This window comes from Myotis yumanensis, unplaced genomic scaffold, assembly GCF_028538775.1.
Source record: "Myotis yumanensis isolate MYYU_CA2020_CCGP unplaced genomic scaffold, mMyoYum1.0.hap1 SCAF_6, whole genome shotgun sequence".
NCBI lineage: Eukaryota > Metazoa > Chordata > Mammalia > Chiroptera > Vespertilionidae > Myotis > Myotis yumanensis.
In genome coordinates this window covers 58,351,430-58,378,807 of record NW_027223757.1, presented here as the reverse complement: position 1 = coordinate 58,378,807, position 27,378 = coordinate 58,351,430, and the positions used below count along the sequence as shown (strand labels likewise).

The 27,378-nt window shown below is 39.0% G+C and overlaps 1 protein-coding gene and 1 pseudogene across 1 annotated transcript in view; one reads left to right on the top strand and one right to left on the bottom strand.

Annotated features, from left to right (window-relative positions):
- The window catches only part of BCKDHB (branched chain keto acid dehydrogenase E1 subunit beta), a 204,968-nt gene extending 187,266 nt beyond the window's left edge, over positions 1-17,702 (top strand). The window contains exon 10 of the mRNA XM_070418189.1: positions 17,554-17,702. Coding sequence (XP_070274290.1) covers positions 17,554-17,694 — 141 coding nt within the window. The 3' untranslated portion in view covers positions 17,695-17,702. The remainder of the gene's footprint in view (positions 1-17,553) is intronic.
- Positions 16,077-17,463, bottom strand: LOC139012367 (adenylosuccinate synthetase isozyme 2-like; annotated as a pseudogene).
- Positions 17,703-27,378: the final 9,676 nt, after the last annotated feature.

The window sequence follows — 27,378 nt, the reverse complement described above, 5'->3', positions numbered from 1 at the left end:
AGGGGCTGAGCCAGGGGGCTCCTAGGCAGGGGCGGAGCCGCCATCAGAGCTGCGGGGGTCTCCTTCCCAAGCCTAAAGCCTTGGCAGAGGTGTTAGGCCTGGGTGGGGGGCGGAGCCAGCGATTGGAGGGGTCTAGGGGTCTCCTGCCCAGGCCTGACACCTCTGGCCGAGGCGTCAGGCCTGGGCGAGGGGCCGATCCGGCGATTGGAGGGTGTTGGGGGTCGATGCCTCTGGCCGAGGCATCAGGCCTGGGCAGGGGCTGAGCCGGTGATTGGTGTGAACTACAGAGGAAACACCTTTTCTGACAGCTCATTGGCTAAGCTCCCTGTATGCCACTGGTAATATTCTTAGTGACTTGGGTAATAAGAATCCAAAAAGGTGATCTAGGGTTTTTCACCACATTCCTGGCGAAAAAAACGAAGGTCCACTGCTGGAGGGCTAAGAAATGTCATATCCTGCCCTAGCCGGTCTGGCTCAGTGGATAATGCTTCGGCCTGCCCACCGCAGGGTCTGGGTTCAATTCTGACCAAGGGCATGTACCTAGGTTGCAGGCTCCTCCCTGGCCAGGGCCCAGGTCAGGGCTCATGCAGGAGGCAACCAATCAAAGTGTTCCTCTCACTTTGATGTTTCTCTCTGTCTTTCCCTTTCTCTTCCACATTCTCTAAAAATCAATGGAAACATATCCTCAGGTGAGGATAAAAAAAGTAATAAAGAAATGTCATATCCTATGAAAGACACATCTTGAAAATGCCTAAAGAAAGTTGTCATTTTTCATGAAGGGTCTGGAGTCCGTGTTGATGAAAAAACCTTGCTGGCTGTGGTGACTGGCAGTGGCTGCAAGCAGCGAGGTGATGGGGCTGGTGCCTTCCCCTGATCAGCCTGGTCGCCTCCCACAAAGGGAGGCCAGACTGCGGCTTATGCCCGCTCCCCAAGGGGAGCAGGGAGCAGGCCTAAACCGTCACTAGGACATCCCCTGAGGGCTCCCAGTATGTGAGAGGGGGCAGGCTGGGCTGAGGGACCACCCCCCCCCCCCCCCCCCCCCCGCATGAATTTCGTGCATCGGGCCCTGAGTTTATTCATAATCAACCTTAAACAAAAAGCATTTTGTGACTTCTTAAGGTCCTTGGCTTTCTTTTGTTTCTTTGTTTCGCTCTCTTTTTGTTTTTGTGTTGTTATTGTGAGTTTATTTTGTTTTGGTTCTGTGATCATCTATATTTAGTCTTTTTTTTTTTCATTTGTGTGTCAAATTGATCAGCTGACAGCCGCCCGAGTTCAAGCTTTGCCAGGAATTCAGAGGTAAAATCTTTTTGTTCAAAATCTGCTGGCTTCTGTTATCAGTATGAAGGGCTATGATTATTAAACCCTTGCCTTCCTACCAGCTTGAGAAATATGAAGATAAGTGAAAACTGGAAGTTTTCAGGTCAACCTCAGACTTACTGCTGTGCCAGACATTGTATGCTCCGATGACTTCTGCTCTCAGGAGTCAGGAGGCATTTACTTTTTCAGCAACTGGAGTTTGATTTCCTTTGTTATCATGCTGCTGAGCACACATTGGCAGTGAGGGTGATTGAATGGAAGCTAGAGCCATGCTGTCCTGTCACTTACCCTGCTGGTAACAGAGTCAGGCAAGGACCCACATCCTCCACTTTCCTGTATAGCATGAGCCTGAAAACCAAACAAATTGAGATGTTTTGTCATTCTTTATTTCACAAAGGAAACATTTTTTTCACAGCATGAAAAGATAACTAAATGGAATTTACTTAAACTTTCTAAGTAATTAGTCTGTACGTAGAGATTTCAATGAATGATTCCATATGATAGAATTGTCAAACAATCCAAAGTTTAAATTATAAATAATAAATGTATTATAATAAATGCTAAGCAAATATAAATATTTGCACTTTGTATAACTGGGTACCTAGAACATTTTCTAGTTATATTTTGCCTTCATTTTTAGATTACCCTGACAATCACCCCGAGTTGCTGGGTGGCGAGATTATTATGGGACTAGCTCAGAATTTGCTATATTGAGGGTGGGGGAGAGAGAGGTTTTTCTCTACTGCCCCTAGATAAAGCATATGAAAATCTGTTTCTGTCTGTCTGCAGTGAATTCCTACTCCTTACCAAAGAAACAATAGATACCATTTATAAAAATAGGATATTTGTGCACGTTGCTAGGTTACTCAATTTTGAGCCTTTTTCTTTACAATACATAATCATAAAAAAACTCAGATGCAGAGATAAGAAATCAGAAGAGGAAATCAGTAGTCTGAGTATATGGGAAATTGTTATTATCATTAAGACACTGGATATGGTAATAAATAGATTACTGAAAGAGGAAAGACATTTGAACACTAGCCAAGAAAGGATTCCAGTTAATTACAAACTATAGTAAACTACTTCCAATTTTAAAGCGCCAATTTTTATTTTTCTAACTTCCTCAGAGGTGGGCATTTCGGTGTTGACCCTTAAAACGTTTTGTACTGAATGCAATGATAATTTCCTCTAAATTACACAAAAAAGTGATCCACTCATCTTGGTAACTTAGTACCCTCATCCCCACGTTGTTTCTCGTCTCACTGAGATCCTCAGCAACCCTGGTATTCATCTCTAATGAGATATCGGACTTCCTGTAAATGAACCTGATTCACCCGAAGAATCTTGTAATTCGTAGTAGGCACTTTTGCATGTGCTCTGTAACATACGGATATATAAAATATGAAAACCATTTGTCCCTGTCAGGCTGGTCTGTTGGCTATTTGGCCACTTGGCTGTCCCTCCTTCCTTTCATTGCTCCTTGTCGTCCTCTCTCCCCTCCTGTCTGTGCTGAGGTCCAAGGACTTTCTCTCCACCTCTAGATCACACCAGGCTCTTTTCTGCCTCCATGTGTTTCTACTTATTTTAACTCCTGGCCAAGCCACCCTCTCAAGGAAACCCTTCCCTGAGAACTCTGTACTACTTAGAGCTCGCTGTTATGTCTCCTGCAAACCTCTGTGGATGTTCTTTCTACGACTTCCTCATATGTATTTCCCCCACTATAATATAGAACTCTGTGGCGGTAGGGACATTGTGGGCTCTGAAATATTTGATTGGCAAATGATTGAATAAGTGAATTTTGAAAAATCAATATTAAGGTCTGAAGGCTTCCTGGAAAAGGGCATTTGAGCTGAATTTGAAAAGTGGACCCTGTGAAGATAGCAGGGCATAGGAAAACAGAGTTTGAGAAGAGAGGCTTATGTTATAAAATAGTAAGCTTTGCAATGGAGGTAGGCCTGTGCATGTCTGTACTGGGTTCTGAGGGAAGTAGGGATAAATAAAGAATAAGCTTTGGGGAGCCAGGAAAAACTTCTAACTAGGGGAGGGAAGTGATCACAATGGTAACAGTGTGGAGTCTGGTAGATGAATAAGACAGTGTGCAGTAATTGTTAAGTAGTAAAAATCTCCACACCCCACTTTCTGTCTTGCTGATTTTTTGCCTCATCAGTGACTCAGCTCATTAATGCCCCAGAGTGAATCAGAACAGAAGTCAAAACTGGAGTTATTTGGTCAGCAATTGCTTACTGATGCCTACTCTGTGTCAGGCATTGTACCCCTAACACAGTGGACTGTGAAAATCAGTGTACATGACACTTTGCAATGTTGGTTTTGCACACCTAACTTAAGACACAACTCAAAGATTTGCCTATTGATACTTGAGCCAGTGAAGACAAAGCTGGCAAAAAAGCCATCCTAAATGGGGGGGGGATGTATTTAAGTTAATAAATGTAATCAATTTCTTTATTACTCTGCACAGTAATACTTAGATATCTGGAAACAACCACAGATAAGAGATATAACCATTGAAAATGTTTCTTTTAAGAAACTCCAAGAGCTGCGTGGAAGCATATGTTGTTTTCTTGTCAGTTTTGCTTCTTATGTGTCATTTGCTCCCTGGAGATAGATTTTCTTCTTCTGCCTGGACCTACACACATAGCCTACTCTGGCTGTAACATTCTTAGATTCCTTGCATCACACATTTTGTCTTGTTTTGAAACTGGAGTACAATGGCTGATTTCACTAATTTTGCATTTGTTATAAAGCTGGATTCTAGTGAAATAATTCAGTTAGCAAAGATATTGTTTGTTTTGCACAAAAAGTGGTATGTTTTAGTCTTGAAACTAGTTCATATTGTTATTGCCACAGAAAAGGTCACCTCCCCCCGAATATTAGTGCTCAGAGCTGTTGCTTATTGATAGGGAAAGGGAGTTGCCATAGTAATCGAATAGTCTCCGAGGGAATGCGGTCATGGCCTTAAGCATCCGGCAACCCACCCTGTTTGGAAAGCCCCTCTGAAAAGAATTTCCTTCCATGGAAATTGATTTACTGAAATAAAAGTAGTTAAATTTCTGTAGCTAAGATTTGTCCATAGGTTTGTTTTGCACAATCACCTTCTGTAATGAAAAGAAAAGCATTTATAATAAACACAATCTATTTGGTTCTCTTCAAGAATGAGGTTAAATATATTGCATGTTAATTATTTCATAAATATGTTCGCAAACACTCAAACAACCTTTGCTCTTTCTCATGTGATCTATAGACTTGAAAACCAAAAAGATGCCTATCAAATGTATTTATCAATATTTGGGGTTTCAGAGTTCAGCAAGTGTTCTGAGGTGGAGGGAAGTCGTGGCATGAAAGAAATGTGCGCAGGCCATGCTGAGTGACTGAATACTCATGTACAATAATGGTACAACAGTAACAGAAACCTGCCATCGGTAGTTCTGAACTTTAAATTACTCGCAGGTGGCTTGATGCGCGAATACTGTGTTTACAGGACCGAGACTGCACATTTGCTCTGCAGCTGTGTTGAACGGTATCAGTCTGGCGCACAGCATGATTGTTTTGGAGGGAGAATACTAGTAGACACTTTAGATCCCTTTTGGCAATTCTGAGGTAACCGAAGCACCTACTGCTGAAGTGAATCAAATGTACTTATTAGATTTGCTACATAATTAGTATATGTGGGAACCCAAGGAAAATCCTTGTGGGTTGGTGATTTGTATGGCAAATATATGCATGCTCATTTAGGGAACCGGGAATTGAAAATGATGAAATTCTAATGCATCGTAACCCAGATATATTACATATTTTTTAAAATCACGCTTTTAAAAGCAATACTTTCCCAGGGATGACTGAAATGCTTGTCCAAACAACTGGGACCCATCTGTTTCCGTCCAGGGGGATGGGCTCATGTACGCACAGCCACGACCGCACTTCTATGTGTGTAACTAGCTTTGCACTTATAATGTGAGAGCCCACAGCTATTAATAAACACCCCAGTTCAGCTGTGGAGACTGTGCCAATAACCACTAATCGAAGCTGGCAAGCACAGTCTGAGACAGGAATCCATACCGCACTTAAATGTACATTTTAATTTAAGATTAATTTAATTGCAATATCTTATCTGTTGTTTTAACTGTATAAAAAGAATTTTATTCTTAAAAGACATTTATTGAAATACTTCAGAAATTTTCTTCTGTAGTTTCAGATTTCTACAAAGTGAGTTAACTATAGGAATAGCTATAAGAACATGCTGTGAGGAGAGGATTGAGTTTCATATTCCCATTTAAGTTAAGGTTAGGATAAAATTTGTAACCTATGTTCATTTAAAATATTTTTTTAATCTTTCAAAAAGGTGTCACATTCTTAACAGATTACATCGCTGTCTAAGGTCATGTAGTTTCTATCATAGATAAAGAAATAAATGAAAGGGAGCAAATTAAATTTCCTGGTGGAGCACTTTGATTCTTTTATTTAAATTTACAGCGCACAATAGGTTGAACAACCAGTTTTCCTGAGACTTCACTGCTTCAGGACTCAAAGTGACAGCTCACGCCCTGCACTCCGGCAAGCTGCTAGTAACAAAACAGAAACAAGTCCACTCGTGTCCATCCTTCCCCTCATTTGCACATCTTCTCCCAGCAGGTACCTAAAAGGAGCAAACATAAATCCGAGCCTAACCTACTGTAATTCTAATTTAAAAGACCCATCTGTGCTCTGCCCCACCCCAAGAAAGAGGCACTGAACTGTTTAGCTCCCCCCCCCCCCCCCCCCCCCCCCCCGTGCCTCCTGGAAACCTACACAGCAGAGAAAGGGAGAGCTCCATGGCTCTTGTGAAATAAGAGAAAAAATTCTAGAAATATATTTAAAGCTGTGTTACTTTCACTTTAATTCTCCTAGTCCATGCCTTCTGAAAAAGGAGACTAGTAAGTCATACTTTTATGAGATTATTGAAAGGCAAGGGTTAGCAAATTCTGGCCATGTCCCAAATTTAGCCCACCCCTCATTTTTTTATAGCCTATAAGCTATTTCCAGTCTAGCCTACACAGCACACAGCCTAACCAGCGATGTAGCAAAGGTTTTTAAAGCTTTTTATTAAAGTTTTTTAAAGTTTTGATTGGACTTGACAAATATAAGCAGACAGTACAACCAGTTTTTCTTTCACAGATATAATGATAATGCTAGATACAAATATTACCACGTGTCCAAGAAATACTCTTTGCTCCACTATTTCATCTTAAATCTTTCTCAGTACACTAGAGATTAAAGAGGAGAGCTGGTTTAAATACCAACAAAACTGGGAGCACCTTAAACTTGGCCAGCCTCAGCACCTCACTTGTGCCACCACAGAGTTGTTGAAAGGATTAAGTGAGACTATACAAATAATTACACTCGTTTATTACTAAGTAAGAGCATCTCCTTGGTTACTATTTAGTGAATCTGGCTTTTCTGTTCTCTTGTATGCATGTCCATACTCCTTTTTCTGAACCCATAGGCATATGAACAAACATTTCTTTTCCTATAGGCCGCCATGTGGATATTCGCCAGAATGTGTTGATTAAACACAGAATTGCTTGTTTGTGTCCATGTATGTTATGCACATCATTGTGTGTGATATATGATACAGGGAAACTTCTGCGATCTCTTTCAGAGAGTCAGGGCTGTGTGTTAGCCTCTGATTCCTAATTGTGGGAGTTGATTGAATTGATATAGTTCAGATTCAAATAAGTAGATAAAGAATAGTAAGTCACTGCTCTGGTCCATCTAAATAAATTATGTGAACATTGCCATTTTATATGAACTATAAATTTAGTTCATCTAAATTTATTAATAAATAGTTCTTTTGGGCAGTTCTAATATTATATTTTTACACTTAACTATAAAATATCCAGAGCTAGGCCCCAGCCCCTAACGACCCCTCACAAGTGTATCTGTGGTTTTATCAGACTTATTAGAAATTTGTCCATACCCAGCATTCAATACGTGGAGACTTGGATTCCTCTGATTAGCACACAGTGTACCCAATATTGGGAGCTAAAAGGGAGGCGTCTATATTTAACCCCCTAATTCTGAAATATCTCTCCATTCTTGAAATTCTAATATGAAAATGTATGTATGCAAATGTATTGACATTCAATCTGAACAAATTCTTTTTAAGAAATATTAACCACCTTTGCAGGTAGAAACATAGATATGTAAATATAGTAAAGAGGAAATTTTACTTGGGCTTCTGCATTTTATTTTAATTTGATACAGACAGTAATTACAATTGCAAGATTTAATGAATAGGTCAAATTCATTATGTTAGCAAACGCCATCCTCATATAAATAATGAGAGCATTTACAAGCCTTTCCTTACTCATATCAGGTTGCTGCCAGAAACTTGTTTGCATTGTTAATTTGTTCCATTATTAAACTTTGGAAGTGCAACTACTACTGGGATTCAATTAACAGGTTTTGACCACATCTCCAATTATTGATGGTAGCCTAGGACATTTATTTCTGCTGTGCTTTTCCTAGTAAAATTGCAGTGATCCAGTGACCGAATTAAACTGCTGAAAAATAACTTAATATGATTTATTTACTCAGCAAAATCAAGCTTAAAGATTGTGTTGCTATGACACCCAAGATTAACTTTAAAAAAATGTTTAATTTCAGTAAAAACATTGACACATCTCTTTTGGCATTAAGTTGATTTCCCCCCTTTTCTTCCCTTATTTAACAAGCATTCTTTTAAACATAAACTAAAAGACAAATTAGAAATCAAACACTTAAATAGAAGGAAAAAGCAATAAAAAAGCCTTCTATATTATAACAAAAACATATCATTTTTAAAATAGAAAATTTTTAGCATTATGTTTTAAATTCAGCTTCTCAAACTTTGTAGAAAGATGGTGCCCGATAGGGGGAAATCACGATTCTAGTAGTTTCGTTTTGCAATTAGACTTGAAACTTAAAAACAGGTTGCAAAATTGGGAAACTGACAAATCCTAACAGAAACGTTTAGTGCAGGTTCAGTTCCCAAATTCTAAGAGAATATATTTTCCATGTCATGAGACAAAGGAATCGTCAGGTTGCTTTAGCCAGGATTCATTTCTGCCTTCCGAGCACCATGTAGTGGTGTTGGAATGCTAAATGAAGAATTTTGTGGAAAAAAACAGAAAAAGTGAATGCTTTGTAGGATCCTCAAATGTTGCTCTGCCGGAGTATTTTGAATTTCCTGGTGCCAAGCCAAGAAAAAATCCTACCTTACAGAGAGCGATTTGTTCATGCGATGACTCAAGGCTGCAAGTCGCTTATGTTTATCGTTATGCATCCACATTCGAAAGCAATTTCACTTTCGAGCTTTGCTGCCGTTCATGCTGTTTCTATAGGAAGACTTTGAACTGAAAAGTTAAGAAGCTTCAGGGTCTGTGGAAATTTGAGAGCATTGCCCTTTTTTTCTACTCTATTGAATATAAATTGTTTTAACAAAAGCAGTGGAGCCACAGTACATTTTAAATGTCAAGATTTGCACATGGTATATCTCAAAAAAATATAAACTTTAGACTTCGAACTTTTAAAACCTCAGAACATTTTTGGAGACTGATTGCAGCAAATAAACAGAATGTGTTGTAGAAAGATTTAATGAAGAAATTATTATTTTAGCCACGTTTCTCACTGTGCTCTTCAGGTGAAAATGGTGAGGCAGCTTTGGATCATAGCTCAGGGCTGTAGCTAGGGGGACCTTTGAAAGCAGAACCAAGCTTTTATAGGTTTACCTGGAAAACCATAGTGGTTTGGATGGGGTGCTGGTTTTACCTTTGTGATTGCTAGTTTAGTTTTTATGAAAATTAAAATGAATTAATATTTATAAAACATTTACTATCATCCCTAGACCATAATGAACACTATTATTTTTAAGTGATTTTAGGTAAGATAAAATCTAGAAACTTATCATTTGCTTTCATTTATTTCTGATTTTAAAAATAATGAAATTTATAAAACTATCATTTTGAAAAGAAAGCAATCTATATTATATAGTAAATTACTGATTTTAATGTTAAATTTTGATACCGAAATTTGTTCTACTTCAATTTGAAGTTAATGTATCGAGATTCATAGATAAGTCTACATTAACATGCTTGTCTTCTGACATGACGATTGAATTTGAACCACAAATCATTTCTACGCATATTTTAATATCATATTCCAACTTTGTTTTAGATAGCTAGACTGTATCCAGGGAAACCTGTTTAGATCAGAAATAGTATTTCTAACTTCAGAAAATAAGCTTCCATTTTAAAAATGGAATTGGAATTTAAATGAAAATCCTATTTAGAATTCAGTTCCATTCTTTAAGTAGCTGGAAAAAAACTTAGAAAACAATTGTACCCAATTTGTCAATAATTTGCATTGAAGAGGAAAAAATGGAATTTTTTTTTTAAAGAAATCAGCAGGCATTAAATACATTCCAGTGAAGTTGAGTAATAGAGATCTCAGCTTTTAATTTAGTCAAGATTAGGATTTTACATGGCAGTTTTGCTGAAATAGTTGGATTTGACTGTAATGTTTCAGGTGTTTTATAAATCTGGATAAAATTACATTAGTCACATACTGTTTTATTTGGTTATATAGGTTCATTTGTGTTTTAAAAGTGAGATACCTCATGTCAACAAGTGTTTGCTGGAGGTATCTCATGTAAGTGGTATTAGAAAAATAAAATAAACATATTTCTAATGTTTGGGGGAGCATTCTGTTAGTTTGGGGGTAGATTAGGGACTCTGTTGTCTGAAGAATTAATTTCATAAATTTGTGCTCTAGAGAAAATCAGTATGAACTAATATATGTTTTAAGCTTTTTCAAAATATGATACATAATATTTAAATCATTTGCTTAAATGAAAAATATTTTACATTAATAAAATTATATTTATTTAATTCAGTAAATGAAAGTAGTTTGGAATTGCTGACATAGTGCCTTTCCAGGTTTCTTTGACTCCTTTGCTGAGAAAGTATGATTTAAGACACCAGAATCATTTTTTCTCATCTGCTACAACTCATGTTTAGGCTATGTGCAAGTTTTCATGACAGATTTAAAACCAATTTAAAACAAATATTCTCTGATAATATTTGGAAGCTGGGGGAAGTCTAACCTTACATAAATAATTAGGACTAACCAACTTATAATCAAAAATAAGTTTCTAAGTTCATGGACTTTAAAGCTATCAAATATACATCATTTTGGTATATTCGTTTTTTTCATAGTTTTAGAGTTTACCTCTTTCAGTGCTCATTATGACATCTGGACATCTAATTACATTTAGAAGCAAAGCCTCTATTGTTTTATTATTAATAATAATAGACAAGGACCAAGCGGTATTGGAATTTAATTTTAAAATTCAGCACTTTCACAAGTAATTAAAAGCTCTTAATGTTTTCTGCTAGAGAAGAAATAACTTTATAATTTATGTATCTTGTTCAATGCTCATTACATTTACAGCTTAATTTACCCTCCCATACCCCCCTCTTGGAAACAAAAATATATTCTCATAGTTTATGGTAGCATAATAACAATTATGTGGTATAACCTGGGTCTTTTTGTTTGAAAAGTAATTTAAAAATCAGTTTTTGAGTTATTACTTTAAGAATAAGTTGTGGACTGATGTTTCTCATTGATCCAAGGAGGAACATAAAATCCTGATTTATCCAATAATCCCATAGGCAGTGCATGTCTATTTTGACTTGTGATGTGTTTCTCATTACAGTGTCCTGCTTTTCTGCTTTTCCATTAAATGTTTAGGAAATTTTATTCAATATTTTTTCAGGGAAAGGTTTCATTAGCCAATATCATCTCTAAGAAAATAGGAACACTTAAAAAAGACCTAAATTTTTTTATCTCACTTTAAACTTCATAACTTCAACTTAAGATCATATGCATGTATTCTTGCCCAGTGGGCTATATGCAACTTTATGTCATTGAAGACCTGAATAAAAATTATTCCAAAATTGTCCTTAGAAAGAAATATGAGTCTAGAATTGCCTTGAATTAAAAAACAAAAGTGAAATGATTGCTTTTAAAATAAACCAAGTGATAGTATATGGTCTTTATTCTTGACCCAGTTTTTTTGAAGTATGTATGTCTTAATTACATTCATTTATCTACTTTTACTTGTAACCTTCCAGTAGCTTACTGAGAGGCTACTTTTCTATAGTAGCACTGCTTGGAAATGATGTTTTTTAGAGGAAATTTTAAAACCGTTTCCATAGCTCTTGACTATAGTCTTAGGAACTGGCATTTAGTGTCTAGGTCCCTGCTTCCCACCAGGGAGCAGCACTGGGCCTGAGAGCAGCCCCACAGACTCCCTCTCAGTGATTACCACCCTCCTTCCTCATACAGCACTTACATTTAGTTTTGGTATTTCCTTACATTTTTAAAAGGCTTAGTAAGTGTCCAGTAAATGGTAGCTGTTCAGGCTCTGTGCTTATATGGGATATTATTTCTCACCGTTGATTCTTCTGTGTACCAGAATCTTGTCTTTAATGATGATTTCTTCTATCATTTCAGATACTTTGTGTTTATTATAACTTGGAAAATCTTAGAAGGAAAACCAACACCTCACAGTTATTGAGCCACTGTGATGTGTCAAGCATGAAACTAGGTACTTCTCATAGGCTACTTCACAATCTAGGGAAGCAAACAGGCAAGGGAACAATAGTGTTACAAAACAGTAGGAAGATACTATAGCAGAATGTGTAATACTTCTATTTTGATGTTGAGTAATCCGAGGCTAGGAGAGGTTAAATGACAGCAGAGCATAGATTCCCTTCAGACAGAATTCCAAATCCCATGCTGTATCAATCATATTATCAGCCCTGCCATAAAAACAAAAAGATTTGTTGAGAGTGACTGAAGCCACAGTGTGGAATGCCTGAGACTGATTTCAGTGATGTAACTCCTGTGACGTGGTGACAGGAGAATTTAGGGTTGATGTACTTCAAACTTCAATGGGGAAATGGGATTAAGTGCTGAGTGATCCTGAGTGATCCCACAGAAACCCTCATATGGGTGCATTTACATGCACATACACCACAACAAAATACACGTAGGTGTTACTACATAACTGGTTTAGGGTTCACTTTCAGTCCTTGTAACTGGATTCAGGGTGAAACTTTGAACCACAAGTGGCGGGAGAGAAGTTCCTCTCGGCACCTGTCTGGGTTCTCTTCTGTTGCCCCTAGTTACATGTTACACTATGATCTGCTTTGGAACCTCGCCGTCACATCTGTCAGTGTTTTCCATGTCAAGCTCCCCCAGGAGAGAACCCAGCAACTGATAATTCCCATCTTAACTCCTGTGCTGGATACTACCTGTAATCCTCACAGTAACTGGTAGGTTAGGTAATTATTTCTTCCTAGTTTTCTATGGGTTACTATGTCTGAATCAAAAATCATCAAATGCAGTTTTTAAAATATGAATGTGTTATGGAATACAAAGAAGAGTATGATTAATGGAAAAGAAGAACAATTAATCTGAATTGTTTGGAAAATATAGAGCACTTGGTTTCTATAGTTACGGTGTCATACTGAGGTGTATAATAAGAGAGAGAGATACTTTGTGGAGGATTAATCGGGTACATTTATCTACAGATCTGCCAATGAGATCCAATACTTTTCTAAGAGTGTGTAAGTGTGTGTGTTTTCCTGTGTGTACAGCTTCTGTATGAAGACAAAAACTGATGCAGAACAAAGAAAGACTACCCACACATAAATCATTTGTCCATGAACCAGTTCATTGGGAAGTAACTGTGTACAGCTGCTGACCAAACATCTTATTTCCAATTGCTTTAAAGGAAGTTTAACAGAAGTCCATGGAAGGAAACATTTAAATCTCTTTAATACATTTTAGTTAGCAAAGTGTTAAAATTTCAAACTTTTGTTCAGGGAATAGCCTTATAAAATTAATCACAGTCTTCTAAGTCCTTGAATTATCTTCCATAACTTTTACAGTGTATTTTATATACTTCTATATAGTATGTTATAATCATTTAACTCTATATAATTTACAGTTAATTGTTTTCAAATTAAGGAAGTGCTGTATATAAAATAACAAGTGTGTGTTTGTTAATTACATAAAATAGGAACTATTATTCACATAAAAAGCTAACTCATCACTTTACTCTTTCCCTTTATTTCAGTCCTTTTAATTACAAAAATAATACCGTGTCATAAAATCTCCAATAATACTTACAAAGTACGAAGTGGAGTCCTTTCTCACCTCCTGCCATTCCCAGTATCAAAGGGTAACCACTGTTTATAGTTGAAGTGTGACCTTACAGACGTTTTTCTATGCCCATGCAATCATAGATGCACCCTTGTAAAAAGTGATTCTCATTCTTGAGGAATTAGAAGCATTGCTATTTGAAAAAAAATTTGGTTTGATGATTTTAGTCATTTTGCTAAAAGGAGTGATTTTCACAAATACAGATTATTTTGTTATAAGCCAGCTTCTAGGAGTAGTCCCTTGATTTTCTGTATTTTGCAGTGTCCATGGATAGTTCGTGTATGATGGAAAATCAGCGTGTGTCAACTAACATAATAAAACTGAGTTAATCCCAAATTGACAATTTAAATTCCTTTAAAATTACTTGTTGAAATCAAGAAACAATCCACTCAATCTGTCATTTCTTTTAAGCTTATTAGTAGTGGAATTTCTTAGGTGACTCTTTAAATCATATGTATGTAAGGTTCTCAAGTTGATACTGAGATTTCCTGTTGCTAGGAGAAACTAACACTTATTTGGTGTTGGATACTGTAAGTCATAGTGCTTATTGGAGGCGGGGGAGGTGTGTATAAATGGCCTGTTGGTGCCCTTTGGAGCTAATTTGCCCTGTTTCTGTGTCCTTTCTGTTCTGATATACTTGTCACTAGAAGAAATATGCACAACGGGTAGGGATTATGCATCAAGCACCAGGATTCTTTCATGTAAAAATTTCCCCTCAAATTTAATGTGAAAATACAGTTGGTAAAATACGTAAGAAAATGTGGATCTCCTCAAATCCTTCGTGAAGCAAAGCAATGTAGAAACCAAGTATATAAAAAAAACAAAGGTTTTATTTCAGGTAATAGCTGTGAATGAGAAAATTGATGTATTCCTAAGAATATTTTAATCACATCTCTCTCTTTTTTTGATTTTTTTAATGCTCTAAAAATTATGTTTTCAAATTTAACATGTTATAACATGTTTTTCCCCCTGAAGATAATTTACTACAGGATTTTTCTGTAGTTGAGATTCTGTAGTTTTTCACCAGGTTGCTAGCCTCACAGAGTCCATGGTGTCTCAGAGGAGACAGATAGTTAGGCAGCTACAGTGGACTGTGCTGAGTGCAGCGCTGTAGTCCAGGCAGAAGTCCTTTCTTTGTTGGTGGTGGTACAGGACCTGGTGGGGTGGGGGGCAAGGGGGACGGGGTGTCAGAAAGACTTCCCAGAAGATACAGCTCCTTAAGTGATGCCTGAGAATGTTTGCTCATTAGTTAGCCAAAGAGCAATGGTCCTGGGAGGTCAGTGGCCAAGAGTCAAGGGATCTGCAGAAGCCTGGTGGTGAGAGACTGGAACATAGTCAAGTAACTGGTAGAAGTTCAGTGTGGCTGCATAGAGTAATTATAAACATTTATTATGATAATATGTTTATTGTCTATAAAACTTGAAAAATACAGGAAACAAGAAAGCATACTATCACTAATTTCAAGCCACGGAGTTTACTGTGAACATATTATTGATTGTCATGCCTTACATTTGTATTTGTAGAACAGCATGTTTGGTACAGTCCGGGTTTGGCTTGAACAGTAGATACATATGTAGGCATAAAATGCATATACATATATGAAAACATTTTAAGTAAAACTGGGATCATGCCAAACATGCTGTTTGTGACCTGCTATTTTTTTAACCTGCTATTTTCACATTACAATAGACTTATTTTAATGCCCTTGGATGTAATTGTATTTTAAGTTGGAATGTTTCATTTCTGTGAGAAAAAGAAAGATATCTTCTTTTTTTTTACAATAGATCTTTTAATGACTATTTTTTAACATTAAGAATATTGTATTAGCGAACACCTTATCTCTTTGAACATTTGCTCAATGTATTAAATAATTTATATAGAGAAATAAGTTTTGTGTTCTGTACAAATTAAAGGACCCGTGAATATATCGCCCTCCCCTCGCCAAAGCTCGAATTCGCAATGGTCTCAGCAGAAAATCAACAGTTCACAATTTAAACAGAATTCATAGCATTACAAAAGTTTACAGAATTCCTCTCTTATCATTTTTTCTAACAGCAAAGATTACAATGACAGAACTGAAAGGTCAGAATGTAAAAATATTTGTGCAAAACTGCATTAATTGTTCTTACCATTTAATAGAGGTAAAACCTAGAAACACACAAGGACGATAATAAAGACAAACTATATTGAAAATCATCCTATTTTGGGTTTCAAACAACATGGATTATACTATTACTAAACATTAAAAAAAATGTGGCACCATGAGCAGCAGGAGCAACAGATGATTTCAGCAGTTGTGCCAGCCAAGGAAGTTGACACTGGAATATGCCAAAGCTTACCTTCACACCAGCCATCCATCTTAAAGACTGGAAACAACTATAGGGCTTACATCTCACGTCAATGTCTTTATTCTTGAAATTTGTAGATCATAATGACATAGTTAAGAAAGTCCTTCCCTGCTTCTCAAGGAGTGTTTCTTATGTCACTGGAAATCTTTAGAAAAATTGAATCATGGACTCTCTGGTCTTCCTTACACCAATCCATTTAACTGGAATCTGAAGCTCATCTTCAATAAATCGAACGTAATTTTGTGCGTTAACTGGCAGTTCTTTAAACGTCCTTGCATTTGATATGTCTGTGTTCCATCCTGGAAGAGTCTTATATTGTACTTAAACTTTATTTAAGATCTCTTGGTTTGCTGGGAAATGAGGTATAATTTCACCATCTAACTTGTAAGCAACTCCAACTTTAATTTCTGTAAACGTGTCCAAAATATCCAATTTGGTAAGTGGCAACGCAGTAAATCCATTAATCATATGAGCATGTTTAAGCAAAACGAGATCCAACCAGCCACATCTTCTTTTCCTTCCAGTAGTCACACCAAACTCTCCACCCCTTGTCTGTAATAATTCTCCAATTTCGTTGTCTTGCTCTGTAGGAAAGGCACCGATACCAACTCTAGTTGTGTAAGCTTTCACAACCCCACACACTTCCCCAACATTCTGAGGGGTCATACCCAATCCAGTACAAACACCTCCAACTGTACAGTTTGAGGAAGTTACAAAAGGGTAAGTTCCAAAATCAATATCTAGAAGTGCTGCATTTGCACCTTCTACCAAGATTTTCTTTGGTGGTCCATGTAGGGCCTCATATAGAAAATACACTCCGTCTCCCACCATTGGTTAAATTCTTTCCATATAACCCTTGAGTTTTATAATTCACCTTCGATGTCTATTTCCAAAGTGGGGTATATAGATTTGTACTGGTTTGCCAGAACTTTGAACCTCTCAGAGAAGCCATTGAAATCAGAAACCAGATCGCACATCCTGAGTCCACTCCGAGCAGCTTTGGAAGAATAAACTGGGCCGATGCCCTTTTTTGTGGGACCCAAATTCTTTCCTGCTTGTTCTTGTCTCTGCTGTTCCTGGATGCCATCAGCTGCTTGATGAAAATCAAACACATGATGAGCTCTGTCAGATATGATAAGCCTTTTTTCCCAGCCTTCCAGACCTTTTCCTTTTTTAACATTTTTTTCTGCTTCCTCAAATAATCCCGGTAGATGAATTACCACACCATTTCCAATGAATGCAGTAACATTTAGATGAATTATTCCACTGGGTAAAAGATGAAAATCATACTCCACGGAATCTATAACAACTGTGTGGCTGGCATTATTTCCTCCCTGCAGCGGCACACGATGTCCGCGTCCTGTGCCAGCAGATCCACCACCTTCCCTTTGCCTTCATCGTCCCACTGTGCGCCGAGCACCACTGTCAACCGGTTCCCTCCGGGCCGCACCCGGGGGCGGCTGCAGTCGCCATTGGGCAGGGAGGATGCTGCCGGGTGGGTCTCAGCCAACGCCATGGCTCCAGTGACGCGAGGAGAGCCCCGGGGAGAGGCGGACAGCAGCGAGTGCAAAAGGAACTCGAAAGATACCTTCTTGAAGTTAACCACCTGTATTCATATCTGCAGGAAGAATGCTTCCTGAACCTGGAGGCTCCTATATCCAGAGTATGTGGGTATGACACACCCTTTCCTCACATTTTTGAGCCATTCTACATCCCAGACAAATGGAAATGCTATGATGCCCTTCGAAAGATGATCAATTATTGACCACACGGGTAAGTCGGCCCTGCAGTTTGAGAAAGCTAGCATGTTCTGTTGCCCAAGGAACAATGGCCATCATTGTGTTGTGTTTTGGTAAATGGCAAGTTCCAGAACAAAATGTGGACTTAAAAAAAATTAAATTCATAGTATATTTGCATTTAATAGAGACATACTAAGCATGTGTATTGTCTGATTTCTCTAAAACAGATGCTTGCCTTTGTTAACATTGAATAGTCACTAGATGAGGGTGTTTTCTTCCATGGTTTAATTGCAAATACACCCTGTGTTCCAATTTTTACCCACATTTCTATTATATTTTTATCAGCTATTTAAACTCTTCACCAGTAGGAGAAATTTTTGTTATTTTAAAATTGCCCTTTAAGCACCATCAATTTGGACTCTAGTGGTTTTGACTCTGTGATGACTCATACATAACATTCTGAAATTTGCCTTTATATTACTTGAAAAAAATAACTTTGTTGAGTAGGAAACCTATGAATTGTGTACAAAGTAAATTTTTACTTTAAAAAAACAACAATAAAATATCCAGCACAACCACCATTACAAGGATTTTTTTGGCAAGTGGATGTTTTTACATTGTGGATAGTAAACGATATTTATTCACTATGATGTCCTAAGTTGTGCTTATATGCCCCTTCAGCGTGTTAGTCTAGCAACAAGGAATACCATGAAACACTGCTAAGTGAGTTTTTAGAGTTTTAATACTATAGAAGTTGCTGTCACTGACACACTGATTTATTTTGTCTTTGGCAATTTTGAAATTATTCAAAAATGCGTAGGAAGGAATTAAATGCTGTAATAACACAGCCATACTTTTTAAAGATAAGAGACACTATATTCCTGCATTCTTTGAATGGGTAGTAAAGCCAGCTAGCTCTCCTGAACCAGCGAGAGAAACCTTCATTTGTGCAGATAGAGAAAATGATGCCCTCCTTCTTCCCCACTCATCTCCACACCAGAGTGTTTGGAGTTCTATTCTGAGAATACTGTTAAGTTAGGTCCATTAGTCCACATGGCCCTGGCATCTCTCAGACATGCAGAGGTAAATGCTTTATTTCTGATGTCCTCTTAATGTCTGTGAGAGCAGCTGGCTTCTAGAGCAGGGGTCCTCAAACTACGGCCCATGGCCACATGCAAATACAAATATTGTATTTGTTCCCGTTTTGTTTTTTTACTTCAAAATAAGATATGTGCAGTGTGCATAGGAATTTGTTCATAGTTTTTTTTTAAACTATAGTCCGGCCCTCCAATGGTCTGAGGGACAGTGAACTGGCCCCCTGTTTAAAAAGTTTGAGGACCCCTCTTCTAGAGCAAGTAGCATGAGGACTGGTTAGGGGACTTCCTCATTTTGTTGTCCATCTTATTCCATCCTATGGACCATCATAATGGAGAGTCAAGGTAATAACATGTGGCCATATACCTTGTAGCTAATTTGAAGGTAATATTAGGTGATGGTTTTAAAATTGGATATGTATTTCCTTTTAAACAACAAGAGATATTAGCCTATTATGAAAATATGATAAAAGATGCATAGGTTTTTCTATACTAAAAGTTAAATATGGCATTAGAGAAAGTAGTTATGCAATTAAGAAAAAATTTTATTTAATTCACAGTGGCCCATATGTCTATAATTGTCATTGATTTCTTTTACAGAAAAACTGGAAGATTGTGACTAGATACGGAAATATTTTTCTGAATTTTTTTATATTTTCTCAGATTTATCTCTCCTTGAAAATAGAATTTTTATGAAATGAAGCATGATGGATATTGGCTGAAAATTATAAATTAGTTATTGTATTGACACACATGAATTGATTTCCATTAAGAGTGTTTCGGATGGACTTTTTTAAATGTTCGTATGATAGTCTTTTAATTCCACTTATTACATCTGTAAATATCGAGTGTGGGGAAAGTAGTCAATAAAGCAAAATCAGATTGGTCTTCAGGTTGTGTGTCTTTTTTTTCATGAGTAAAAAGAATTTTTGTTGCAGATGAAGGGAACCAAAATTCTGCTACCGTGAAAGTGCTCTTTTGAGAAATTGATTTTAAGCTGTTTATTAGAAATAAGACTCAGGGAGCCTTTGACCCTCCATTCTCCTTCCTCCTGCCTAAGAGATTCAGACAGAGAAACCTGCTTCAGAAAGACCTTGGGATGTTCCCGTAGCCTAACAGGAATTAATGTGGTAAACAAGAAGGCTTCAGGCAGGTGCCCGTTAGCTGGATACCCCTGTGTCCCATTGTTTCTGAGTTGCCTAGCAAGGATTTTTCTGCCATGTATATTCCCCACTTCCTCAGCTACCTGCAGGTTGCCCTTTGTCACTTCTGAAATCTAAGACCCAGTTCCTCCCTTTTCCCCTTTGTCCAGAAATGTTTTATACCCAATGCTGCCTCACTGTCTTTGAAATCTTCATGGAATCTTCATGCCTATGTGAATTTCCCAGGCATGTGTATTAAAACTTTGATTTTTCTCCTGTTAATCTGTTTCTGTTCATTTGATTATTAGCCCAGCCAGAAGAACTTATAAGATGAGAGGAAAAGTATTAATATTTTTTTTAGCCCCCATACAGACTAATCGTTAACCTGCTAATTAGATCTGAAGAGAAGACACATCAGAGATGTTAAACGAACGCCAAAGCCAGAATCCCCCATGCTTGGCTGAGTAATAAGTCTGCTCCCTGTGACAACGTGGATACATAAGTGAATATAATCTTCTGTAGCTCAAAGTTACCCAGTTTTGTTTGGAAAAAATATAACATTCACATTCTGTACAACTGATAGATATCCACGCGGAGTAAACAGACCTGTGTATATTAGCAAAAGAAATGCACAAGGTCCAGAAATGACCTCAATCCAGTCCCTCAGGGTTAAGTCACATAATCTACAAAGTCTTGGTGAGAATCCCGTAGACATTCCATTCGGTTTAGTGAAATCCCTTTCCCATCAGCTTGCCTGTGGTGGACACGTGTGGTCTCTGGCTGCCTGGCATCCCTGCCCCACCTTCTAGTAACAGCGCTGCCGTTTGTTTAGAGAACCCCCTCTCCCCACCACATGTGGCTCTGGAGGGGCTGCCAACCCCAGTGCCGACCAGCATTGGCCACAGGCATGGCCCTGGCCCAGGCTCCAGCGGGGACCTCGGAATAGAAAGTCAGGTGGCCGGTGCAGACCCAAGATGTAGCCTCAGTCTTGTCAACAACACTGCATTCTACAAGACTGGTCCTCAAACTTCTACCTGTTCCAAGGTCACCTGAGAATACAACTGATAGGTGTTAACCTAGTCACACAGCATTACCTACAGCAGAAATGCTTTGGGGTCAGGAACATGACCCCAAGGCTGACATGTCGGAATTTCCAGAGAGATGTGAAGTTTGGAGACTTAAATGCTTCGTTAGCCCACCTAGTTTGGAAATAAATAGAAAATATTCATATGTGGGCAAAGTTTTTGAAACCCTGATATCTGATACCTCCATGAATATGGTATTTAAAGATATTTGCCTGGAAAATGAGAAATAAAATTAGAACAAGGATGAGGAAATCACAGCTGGAAAGGATCAGAGGTAAGAATGGAAACAGATTAAATAAAATGATACATCTAAATAATTACCTTAAATACACTTTTTGAAAATTTATTTATTTATTTTTATTTTTTCCTTCAGCATTTATCCTCTATATGCCCTCCTCCACCTCCCCCCCTCCCCCCGGCTCCCCTCCACCCCTCAATCACCACACTGTTATCTGTGTCCATGAGTTCTCTTTTTTTTCTTTTTTGCTCAACCTCTCTACCTCTCCTTCTACTTCCCCCAATTACCCCCCACCCACCAGAGCTGTCAGCCTGCTCTCTGAGTCTGTCTCTATTATTTGGTAGTTCAGTTTCTTCATTAAATTCCATATATACACTTTTATGTAACAAATGTTCCACATTTGGCAAAGGAATATGATGTAGTTAAAATCTTTATATTGTAAATGTGTAATAGTAAAATGTAAACAAAACTTATGAATACAGAAGATATGTACAGAAAAGTTGTACAAGGCTTTGTCATCCTACTTTCACTTTGCTAGACAAAGTGGACAATCATAAGTAATAGGGTTGGGTCAATAGAAATGTATTTTAAACTTTGTGCCTCCATGCACATAGAATAATTACATTTTAAAGTATACATGAGCAGTTAAGGAAAAATGATCATATACTAAGGCACCAAAACCCCCTCCCCCCAAAAACCCAGTAAATTCCTCAAAGAGTATTACAAGGCATGTTTTCTGACCACATCCCAAATTAATGACAAATATTTCAACTACTTCGAAGTAAAAAAACACCCAGCTTCATAACTGTGGAGCCACGGAGGAAATGTAAAACAATTACAGAATATTTAGAACATAAGATCACTGATGTGCCTTTGCCAGGGTTTTCCTCAGAGGTAAATTCATAGACTTTGATTTTAAATCTTGTAAAAATAAAAACTGAAAATATAAGAATGTAAGAATAAAGATGAGGAAGCACAAGAAGAAAGAAAAAGTTAAAAGCAGAAAGTTCCAAATGAGAAAACACTATAAGCTCAATGTTTTTATAAAAATGAAAACTTTTATTTTATAGCTAGAGGTCTGGTGCATGAAATCCATGCATGGGGGGGGGGGGGCATCCCTCGGCCTGGCCTGCGCCCTCTTGCAGTTTGGGATCCCTTGGGGGATGTCCAACTGACAACTTATGCCCACTTATCTAAGGGGAGCGGGCCTAAGCCATCAGTCGGATGTCCTTAGTGCAGCCATGGAGGCTGCGCTCCCAGCCATGAGCCCGGCTTCTGGCTGAGTGGCGCTCCCCCTGTGGGAGTGCACTGACCACCAGGGGGCAGCTCCTGCGCTGAGCGTCTGCCCCTGGTGGTCAGTGCGTATCATAGTGATTGGTTGTTTCACCGTTTGGTCAATTTGCATATTAGTCTTTTATTATATAGGATGCCTGTGTCCTGTGAGGATGGAGCTATGCTTTTATGTGATATTAGCTGATGCCTCAATGATGGCATCAGCTAATACCATTAAGGTCCCTTTGTTTGAGGGGAGGAAGTTATTTAACAAAACCTAAACATTTACTGCAAGTATTGGTAAGCAGAGGTCTTTATTATTAGGATATTTTATTACATCATTTTAAGAAATAATTATTAAGGTCTCGTTTTGCTAAAAATCCTACGTTTTCTTTCTGAGGCTTACTTGGCTACTCTAAATATTTTACTTACTATGAGTTTTCATAAGATTTGGTGACTTTAAAGAATTAGAATAATGAGGTTTAAAATGTCACATTGATCACTTGGATCATCTGCATACTTATTACTATCCTGAAATTGTTTTTCCTTCATCCACAATGTTTTACTGATTCCACAAAGGCAGGGGGTTTTGGTCTGTTTGTCTGCTATGAATTCTGCAGAGCCTGGTACAGTGCCTGGTCCACAGAGACTTTCTCTGTGTTGGTGAAAGGAAATGCAGGCCTGTACTTAACTCAGACCTTGTACCAGAAAAGCAAGTAGATAGTGCCCACTTTGTAGATATTTAAAGTGGTGCTTTGATACTAATTGATATCAGGAACAGAAACAGCCCTTTATGTAGGGCTAGGATTCCCAAGAGATGAGCATTGTTTTTGTGTTTTTAGGCCTCTTTCTTCAAATAGATTTCAAAACCATGTATTTTTTAAAGTGGCTCTATGACAATATTGTATGTTAATATGTATGTATATGCAAATGGACAAACCCAGCAAGAATGCTTATTCAAAACTGTTAATTTGAGGCTGATGCAATTGGTGGTCATTTCTCATTATCCTCCTAATCTCTGTTCTTAGTCACCAATGGAGAGCCAGCCTGGCTCAAAGTAACCTCCTAGTGGCCCTATCTGTGCTACTTCCCCAATTGGTAGAATGTGCAGACTTAAGACTGGGCCAGAGGTAGGACTCTATCCCCTTGGCCACAATGACTGGTTGATGGAAGTTTACCAAAATTGGCTCAATCAGAATCCTTCTTCAGGATTTTTCAAACAAATAGATTTTAAAAAATGCTATTGTGGAGAGAGCTATAGCCACCTGTCCTACTAAGGAAGGCCATCTTTTTCTGGAAAAGAACAGACCCAGTGCACCGAGGAAAGAGAGGATAACTTACGTGCAGGACGGAGTCAGTCCCGGTTCCAGTCTCTGGAGTCAGTCACCACAAACCAGCTCCAGGTCTGCCACGGGAAACCTCATCTGTTCATTCTCCACTTCATTCTCTGAGGAACTTCCCCCAGGATCCTTCCAATAAACTACCTTTTTTCTTAGTTCAAGTTGGATTTCTGTCGCAACCCAAAGCATCGTAATTCAATTATTCTAAATGCTTACGAATATATTCAATTTGAAAGAAGAAATCCACCTGTTTTTAATATACTCAAGGAAAACCCTTCACTTTTGAGATTGTTCTATATATTATGCTTGATTTTTTTTCTTATCTATGATATGCAGATTAGCTACAGATATTGGGTTAATGTCAACTGTCTTAGCCATCAAAAAAATGAATTCAGACTTTCTGCCTGAACGTTGAATGCTGGCAACCTCCTCCTAGGGCAGAAAAACAAACAGTTCCACAGTATCTGTTTTTTAGAAGCCAGGTGCCTCTTGGGGGCTTGTTCCTATAAAGTTCTTTACTGAAGTCCTAAGACCTTACAACTGTTGTTAAACTTCTCCATGTAGCTTAACAGCAGCCCTTGGGAGTTTCTTTCTCAAAGAAGTTTAATATGCCTGTTTTCAGTCTAGAGAATACTTTGTGTAAATTCCCCATATTTACCCTCCTTCTGTTGAAGCATATATTTACTTTCACCCTTATTTTATCCTTTATGTGAACTACTAGGGTCAGTGCATGGATTCATGCACCGGTGGGGTCCCTCTGCATGGCCTGTGGGGATCAGGCCGAAACTGGCAGTGCAACATCCCCCGAGGGACGTAGTAGTGCGTGAAGCGGCAGGTGGCCAGGGAGGAGCCTGAGCCCGGGCCGGGGCACTGCTACCGCTCATCCTGGCCCTGCTGCGCCTGCCACCGCTTGGTAGGCTCGCTGCCGCTCCACTGTGGTCTCCGTGCACCCATCCTAGGGTGCTACCGGTGTGCCCATGACCAAGAAGCGGCCACAGTCTCACGCCCAGTCAGTCCTGATGCCACCCCCGATCCCGGTCCGGTCCCGGTCCGGTCCGGATGGGAGAGAGGCGTGCAGGGGGAGTGTCTGCGGGAGAGGCTTGTGCTGCCGCAGCTGTCCTTGCCAGCCGTGAGCCCGGTGTCTGGCACCCATTGGTCAGCTGAGTGGCGCTCCTGCTGTGGGGTCACACTGACCACCAGGGGGCAGCTCCTGCATTGAGCAGCTGCCCCCTGGTGGTCAGGGTGCAACATAGTGACTGGTTGAATGGTCGAATGGTCGCTTAGGCTTTTATATATAGGTTTCAAAGAAGTTAGAGAACAATATGAATGTCTGTGTACCTAACGAACATTGTGATACACAATTTATCTTGCCTAGACTACCCTCACCCAGAGGAAAAATGAAAAGCTCCATTAATAGTAACAAGTAGTGTTTTCGGAAAAAATCCTGTCCCAATTGCTAGACAGCCTCCCAGGGTTTCCCTAATTATTTGGGGGAATTACTGGAGGGTTGCTTCTTTTTTGATTTAAATTCTTTATTGTTTAAAGTATTACATATGTCTCCTTTTCCCCCCATTGACCTCTCCCCAGCCCTCCCACCTCTCAGCACATGCCCTCACCCCCCTTACTGTCTGTGTCCATTGGTTATTTTTGAACAGTCATTTAAATAGCCACAGGGAGTCCAAGGTGCTTGGCTGCAGCTCCAGCTCCCTGTAGATGTGTCTGCTGCCAGCAGCTCTGGAAGGCACCTGCCCTGACGCCCTCTGCTCCCACAGGGACTAGGTGTAGGTGTGGATGCCATTGATGCTGTTTGTGTTTGGGCCCCTGGAGCGGTGACTGTGACCTGTGTCCTCCCTGGAAGCAGGAAACCTTTATCTGCTATTAAGATTTGTGGATCCCCAAATAGTATGGCTGTGTGCCCCCGGCATCTCCTGGATATCTGGTGAAACAGGCCACAGTGACAACCAGTTGTACTCAGAACCTCTGTCCCTGCCTGGGGCTGAGCCAGGGACCCCGCTCCACCTTCCTGGAGATGGCTTCTCCACAGGCTCCTCTCTTTCTCAGCACACAGACCACTGGCCAGCTCCCGCCGATCGATCCTGCAGGCCAGGCTCATCTCCCAGCAAGCACATGTTAGTCCTAACTTGGTTTACTCTTCTAAAGAAAGACCTCATGGCTGTCAGGTTTTTTGATGTTATTTTGTGCGCACAGTAAACATTTTCATATAGATTAAGGGAAAATTGCCTAGAGAAAATGGAACAGCTGTGGTTTGTGATTAATGGTACATCCATATGATTAGATACAGTGCAGAATTTGCAAGTAATGATTATATAAAAATATTTAGCAACATGCTCATTATATACTTTTAAGTGGAAAAATCAGGATGCAAAATTATATGTCTATAATTACATATATATTAGAGCTACGGCTTTTTTAGAAGTTTGTGCTTTCTGAATTATATTGTTTCCATTTTTCTGTTTATTATTACTTATGATTTTTCTTGTATAGGAATAGAGACCATGATAGCACTGTTAGAGAGAGGACATGTTATAATAAAAGATTGTCTTCCTTAGCATGTTTTTTTTGCAAAGTAATAAAAAACTGAATATATACTTAACTGTTAGCAAGTGTTAAGCATTGCGTAACCTGCCTATTCTTTAAAACAGCCCCTAAGCACCAACAGTAAAGAATCTTTTTGTATATCTGCAAGAACCCGAAATAAAATGTTTTTTTTCTTTCTCCCTCTTAAACTCTTCCCCATACATTCTTCCCCCTCCTCTCTCTCTCTCTCTCTCTCTCTCTCTCCCACACACACACACTGGATGATTTGTTAGATAATCTCAGAAGGGGAGATTAAAAAGAAATAATTCATCTTCTGCAGCACTGTACTAATGCCTTTGTAAAAGTTTGACTCTTCCTATTAAGACATACACTTATTAGGGTCACAGCAGAAAGTAATAGTAAGATGTCACATTTAAAGGTTTTAACTGAATGGAGTTTAACAAAGCAACAATTTACAAAGGTCTGGGCAGATGTAGAGAACTGGGAAGGAAGGGTGGAGCACCGAGGAACTGGCAACTGTGAGAATGCATAGCCACCCCTCACCTGAAGGAGCAAGGGTGGGGAGGTGTAAGCCTGGGGACAGCCGTGGCCATGGAGGCGGGACTGCCTGACAGGTGTGGCCACAGAGAAACAGAAGAGTGGCTGGACCAGCATGAGGAGGGAGAGGAGGTGGCCCATTGACCAAACTCTATTTCAAGCCCATAGGCCAAGGTAGCCTGGTGAGGCAGTCCCTAGAAGTCAGCCTCTCCCGAGACAGAGCAGGGCAAAGAAGAGTGGAGCATGGATTTAGAGGGCGAATGGAGAATAACCAGCACAAGGAGCCCCATGTCATAGTAGGCCACCAGGGAGATACTTGTTTAACTGCAAGCTTACTATTTTTTAAGCCAATGAAAAGTGTAGGTACCTTTTAAGAAAAGTTACGGCAGAGCATCTATGCCCTGTATTTGCAGCGATGCTTTGTGTGTCCTCAGTCTTCCTGC